Genomic DNA, 6137 nt, shown 5'->3' on the forward strand with positions numbered 1-6137 from the left:
AAACGAACAGAGACAAACACAGCAAAGCAATGTACAGACACACACAGCGCGCTATATCAAATACAAGGATTACTGTTATTAATTTGATTCACACTCTCAGTCGGCCATTGTAACTAGGCCCAGGCGGCCACTTCTGACGGCCAATTTGAGGCCATGTTCAAACGAGAAAATAATTATGCAGAATTATATTTCAAATTTTAATAAAAGAAGGAACTGTTGGACCACATGGAAGCATTTCAATATTCATTACAAAACTAAATGCTTTGTCATGAGCTGCAGACTTTTCCGCACATAAAAGCCACCGTAATGGAGCTCTGTGTTCTAAAGGAAATTCCCTGCTCTCTCTGCTCGTTGTGTCCATACCGGTGCCCGCTCCCCGCGCACCGGAAATCTGTAGTCTAATCACATTCTGCTGCTAAGAAACCATGTTAGAGAAAAGAGGTTTAGATTTGATCATTTCTTTCTTTCTTGTTCAAAATTTTCCGCTTCAGAATCAGAAAAATCACTTCCTGTAAAGAGAATGTGAAAAAGCAACACGGAAAATACAATTTGGTTTCGGTTTCATAAAAGCGTCTTTCAGAGCTTTACAGTGATGCACACTTATTGATTGAAATTATTTATCTAATTTCTACCTTGGTTTTCCAGGCAACGAAGCGTATCATGATACCAGAGGCCACTGTTACAGACCAGAATTAGATCGGTCAGTTTTCCAGTCACCATTCATTGCCGTCCCACCCAACTGTTGTCACACAGAAACAGATTTCTAGAAGGACAACAAGTGAGAATAATTTACGATAGTTTACAGCATCACCTCGGAGCTGAGGCCAGGATTTGGAATGTAGTAGTGAACTTAACGGAAAAGGAGTCTCGGTCTCTCCTCTCTCTGTAGGAAACCCCGGTTCCTGAGCCACATGGATCCGCAGAGTTCCAGTTCACTGCCCAACACAGACCGGCCCAGGCCTCGGAATGGAGAAGACAAGTCACTGTGAAAGGGCTCGGGTACTGATAAGTTGACTGAGGTGAAAGATGTTTGTCAGGTTACGGTATGAATGGATAATACTACTACTACTACTACTAATAATAATAATTTCGGAATCCTGTAGCTCATTGGTTAGAGCACTCGCTTTACAAGTGAGAGACCTGAGTTCAATCCCCGGCAGGTGAGGGCGAAACCTTGGGCAAGTTTCCTTACTACACACGGAGCCTAATAATAATCCCTCCAAAACCGAAAACAATAATAAATTGGACATTTTCAATCTACGACTGTTTGTGGGACATTGCTGTGCGCAATTGGCTGCCGCGCTCGCCCACAAATATACTATCAATTCACTTTACAGTGTGTTCTGTGCAGCGCTTTGGGACGTCCTCCTGACGTGAAAAGCGCGATATCAAATGCAAGGATTATTATTATTTTTATTATTATAATAATAATCCTTGCATTTGCTATAGCGCCTTATCAAATCTTCAAGACGTCTCTCACCGCTGTGCAGAAGATACCGTAAAATGAATTGACTGTATATTTTGCGGTCGAAATACGGCAGCCAATTGAGTACAGCAGTGACCCACAAACAGCCATGGATTTGGGAATCAATTTCTTCTCATTATTAGTTTTTTAAACAAATTGAAGGATTTATTAAACCCGAAAAAGCAATATTATAATCAATGAATGAACTGACAATCCCAATTGGGTGTAATAAAGGTTTATTGTAACATAATTGGGACCATTAATTCAACATGTATCTCAAGTAATACTTAGAGAAACAAAACCATATTGTCCAGTTCTTGAGCCTGACATACCACTCAGAGCTACGTCTCTTGCTCTCTATCTCTCTCTCTCTCTATAGTGCATCTGTCTCTCGAGCTCTTACTGCTGGGACGAATCTTGTCCAGACTCATCTTTTATCATGTTAACAGCATATTGCTGTTTATAAGTGTTGTCCATTTTCCCGTGCATTTTCCCCCTTAGCTGTTTTCTTTCCGTTTGTTCATCATCTTTTTACTGCGGGGCTGTTGAAATAAAACCGCAGTAAATTACCTCAATGACACAGAACTTGATAACTTCCCGATTTCTTTGTCAATATCAGTTCGTTTGTTAGTCCTGTTGTAATCATACTTGTCCTTAGCTTATCGCCTGAGACATTATGGTCTGCTATCTATCTCATCAGCATTTCCGAACAACAACTTGAGTAAAGAAACTTGTTGAACGTTTTGCCCAGCCGGGGAATCGAAACCAGGTCATATCGCTTGCGAGGTGTGTCTTCTAACCACTGAGCTCCAGGACGTAATCTTCTCGAATCTGTGACAAGGCTGTACTCCACCAGCACTGCCCTACAGTGTCAACCTGGACCAGGAGCTCAAATGCCCCGATGCGAAGCTTGAACCCAGAACATTCAAATTAGAAAGTGAGACGGACTGAGTCAGGGTCACATAAGCAGCTCGTCCGGAAAGATCAACGAGTTTTGTGCGAGGTCACCGCCGACTGCTATCAGACGTCTTCACCACTGGCACAAGCTGATCGCCAAATACTCAGCAGCACCACGGGAAAGATGCCGGGAATACAATACAGCAGCCTGAAATACTTGCTGAAGCAACTGACCAAACCAAACACAATCTTAGGAAATGTTACCGTTTTTTTTGTCCTCGCTGCAGTCGAAGAATTGTTGGAGCTGACGTTTTCATGTCCTTGTGATCCAAAATTTAACGAGAAGTATGTCACTTTGTTCTTTGTCCTTCCTGCCAGTTTGCTTATTTTAATTGGCATAGTGGCACAAGAAAATCTACCTAACCGTTGTTCGGATTATAAGAAAAACATATGTTTTCTGGCACAAATTATCGCCCCTCCCCTTATGTGGACTGTTTTGCTTTTCCTGGACGGTGATTACTTGATTTGTGCAAAATCTGAAGGAGATATCAGGAAGGAAAACAATCAGAGAAACCAAGGTTCAGATTCCTGCAACGTATCAGGAGAAAATCAAACACTGGAAACCGAAGACAAGCATGTCACCAAGAATCTCCTGACATCACAGGTAAGTTCATTTTTGCAGACAACTTCCCAAACAGACACTTGGCGGCTGAATTCAGGGAAACGCATAATCGACCATAAAAATGCCCGTGTGGGTCATTAACTCGCGTTAACCTCCTGCTATCCACCCTCCCCCACCCAGACCCCCGTCTCGGGTACGTAACTCTGTCTGTCCAGTGACTTGGGACATCCTACGACATGAAAGGCGCTATAAAAAAGTTATTTTGTTGTTGGTGTAACCATTAGTAGATCGTGAACTCACTGCATTGGATCTTTGAGAATGATTTAAGGGCTCTCCAGCCATTCTTGAGAGCAAACCGTGTGAAAAGTGTGGAACCGCTGAGGTAAACAAATCCCCGTATGCTGTTGGTCGTCAAACATAAATTCTATTTGATATTGGTCTCTGTCTTCTACCGTGACTGCAAATTTTTTTACGTTTGTCCAATTTAGTACAACGTTGAACTTTAGGAGAAATCTGGGAAAACAAAGTCGATGTTTTGAGAACAATAGGGGAACAGATATGGCTCACCGAATTTAGCTTACGATAATCAACAGTTAATTACTATGAACCTCAGCTTTTTGATGGCCAAATAGGTGAGTTTTAAGCAAAATATCCCGGTCCAACATTCCTTGTTTGATTAATAAATTAATGGTGTTTCTTTGTAATAAGTATGGACTTATTATTCCTACTGTTTGTACTATTTCAATGTATGATCTAAGTCTCTACTTCCTTAGCTGTAGCTCAGTGGTTAGTGCACTCGCTTTGCAAGTGAGAGAACTGTGTTCAATTCCAGGCAGGTCAGGGCAAAACCTTGGGCAAGTTTCCTTACTCCATACAGAGCCTAATAATAATCCCTCCCAAACCAAAAACAATAATAAATTGGTCATTTTCAATCTACGACTGTGTGTGGGACATTGCTGTGCGCAATTGGCTGCCGCGTTCGCCCACAAATATACAGTCAATTCACTTTACAGTGTGTTCTGTGAATCGCTTTGGGACGTCTTCCCGACGTGAAAAGCGCTATATCAAATGCAAGGAATATTATTATTATTATTATTATTATTATTATTACATCTGTAACTTTTATGCTCAAATATTTAACGTTTACACTACCACTGTCCCTTTAATATCTTGGGCTTCTAATTTGCTTACACGTCTCTAATGAGGGACTTCATCAAATCCCGTTTGAAAATCCATATGAACTACATCAACTGAAGTACCTCCATCCACCCTTTCCGTTATGAAAAGTCTATCAGCTTCGTTGGACAAAATTTGCCTTCAACATATTTGTGTTCGCTGTCCTTTACTACGCCATATTTTTCTAAGTAAAAATTTATTTTGTCCCGGATTATAGTCTCCAGAAGTTTCTCCACGACTGACGTTAGGCTAACTGGCCTGTAGTTCCCGGGTTTACACTTCTGNCCCCCTTTTTTTACAGGGGAGTAACCTTTGCAAACCCCCAGTACTCTGGTACTACCCCGGTGTCCAAGGAGGATTGAAAGATTGTGACCAGAGCCTCCATTATTTCCACCCTTACTTCCCTTGGTAACCTTGGATGTATCCCATTCTGGGTCACTTATCTACCTTGAGCACCGTCAACTTTATTAGTACCTACCTCCACTTTCTTTATTCTTATCTTATGCAATTCTTCTACCATCTCCTCCGACACTATGGCTTTGGCTGCATCCTTTAACATTTCCAAACCACTCTTCTACCTCGCAGTTAGAAGGTTGTTCCAGTCGCATACCACCGACGTACAGATCACAGCCATTGCTGACGTTAGCGAGCAATGCTCGGGAGAGTGCCACCTTGTCGGGGTGCAGTATTATTATCCTTGGATGCACGCTTCACCTCACAGATCCAGTCCGGAAACTTGATATCTTGTTTGACCCTCAACGGTCCTTTAGACCCCACATCCATGCCATGACCAGCTTTGCCATCCCCACCTCTGCAACATCGCCCACCACAGACTCACGCATGAGGCCGCCGAAACCCCATTGTCGCGGACGTCACATCCACGTCGACTTTGCCAACTCCCCGCTTGTCAGCATTCCCAATTCTTCTACGCATAATAATATAATATAATTTTGTACTCAATTTTGTATTATGTCATGCCTAGTGTTCCTGCGGCTTTCTCTTATTCTCAGGAAACTATTATGAAACTGCAATCTAATAAATGTTTTGTTTTCTTCTCCACAGCTCACTGGTGGTGTCTTACTCGTTTCCATCTTCTTGGTTTTGATGGTTTATCAATTTGGTTGTCCAGATTACGAAAAAAACTGCCGGTACAGTAAGCCCAAGATTACGGGGAGGGGTGGTGTGGGGGTGGTGTGGGCGGGGGAGTGTGATGATGTGTTGGGGAGGAGACGGCCGTAAGCACGGTCGAGGAGAAATGTTTTTAGGTGAGATTTGAAAAAGGGAGGAAAGGGCATAATGCAGCCGGATTGAGGGAGAGCATTCCAGAGATTTGGGGCACAGTGGCTGAAAGTACGGCCTCTCCACACATCCGTCCTTAAAAAGACACATCCACCCATAACTCACCTTCACCAACAATCCCACAAACTCCGCTACAAACACACACTCTCCTTTACACAAGCACACTACCATACGCACACACCCACCCGTAAAACCTGCCCTAAAAGGCACACCCTCCCTACACACACACCCTCCCCTATACACAGAACCACCACTACACAATCAGACTTGTGGAGTCCTGTAGCTCAGTGGTTAGAGCACTCTCTTTCCAAGCGAGACACCTGGGTTCAACTCCAGGCAGAGCGAAACCTTGGGCAACTTTCCTTACTCCACACGTCTAATAATAATCCCTCGAAAACAAAACAATAATAAATTGGTCATTTCATCCACTACTGTTTGTGTGACATCCTGTGTGCAATTGGCTCCCGCGTTTCGCCCACAAATATAGTCAATTCACTTTACAGTATATTCTGTGAAGCGCTTTGAGACGTCGAGAAGACGTGAAAGCGCTATACCAAATGCAAGGATTATTATTGTTATGATTATTATTATTTATCCTCCACTGCCTACATCCTCCCCAACAATGACACACCCTTCCCTTCACACATGCAATCTCCCCTACACACACACCATCACCTA

The 6137-nt window shown here is 42.9% G+C and overlaps 1 protein-coding gene and 2 long non-coding RNA genes across 5 annotated transcripts; 2 read left to right on the top strand and 1 right to left on the bottom strand.

Moving 5' to 3' along the window:
- The first annotated feature begins 729 nt into the window (after positions 1-729).
- On the top strand, positions 730-2224 carry LOC121852261. Its single transcript, XR_006086066.1, has 2 exons — positions 730-1043; positions 2166-2224. It is a non-coding gene; the product is annotated as an uncharacterized LOC121852261 (long non-coding RNA).
- On the bottom strand, positions 1836-5215 carry LOC121852262. 2 transcript variants are annotated; one of them, XR_006086067.1, is made up of 2 exons: positions 4639-5215; positions 1836-2007 (listed from the first exon to the last, which is right to left on the bottom strand). It is a non-coding gene; the product is annotated as an uncharacterized LOC121852262 (long non-coding RNA). The 2 variants fall into 2 exon arrangements; XR_006086068.1 differs by lacking the exon at positions 4639-5215 and adding an exon at positions 2627-2689.
- On the top strand, positions 2235-5765 carry LOC103173567 (calcium homeostasis modulator protein 1-like). Of its 2 annotated transcripts, none has more exons than XM_042346356.1 (2): positions 2235-3026; positions 5223-5765. In XM_042346356.1, exons 1-2 carry the CDS (start codon positions 2547-2549, stop codon positions 5397-5399), a joined length of 657 nt encoding a protein of 218 aa, XP_042202290.1. In that variant the 5' UTR covers positions 2235-2546; the 3' UTR covers positions 5400-5765. The 2 variants fall into 2 exon arrangements, with proteins under 2 accessions (XP_042202290.1, XP_007884362.2); XM_007886171.2 differs by lacking the exon at positions 5223-5765 and adding an exon at positions 3473-3763.
- Positions 5766-6137: the final 372 nt, after the last annotated feature.

The sequence above is a fragment of the Callorhinchus milii genome, unplaced genomic scaffold (assembly GCF_018977255.1).
Source record: "Callorhinchus milii isolate IMCB2004 unplaced genomic scaffold, IMCB_Cmil_1.0 Scaffold651, whole genome shotgun sequence".
In the NCBI taxonomy this organism is placed as follows: domain Eukaryota; kingdom Metazoa; phylum Chordata; class Chondrichthyes; order Chimaeriformes; family Callorhinchidae; genus Callorhinchus; species Callorhinchus milii.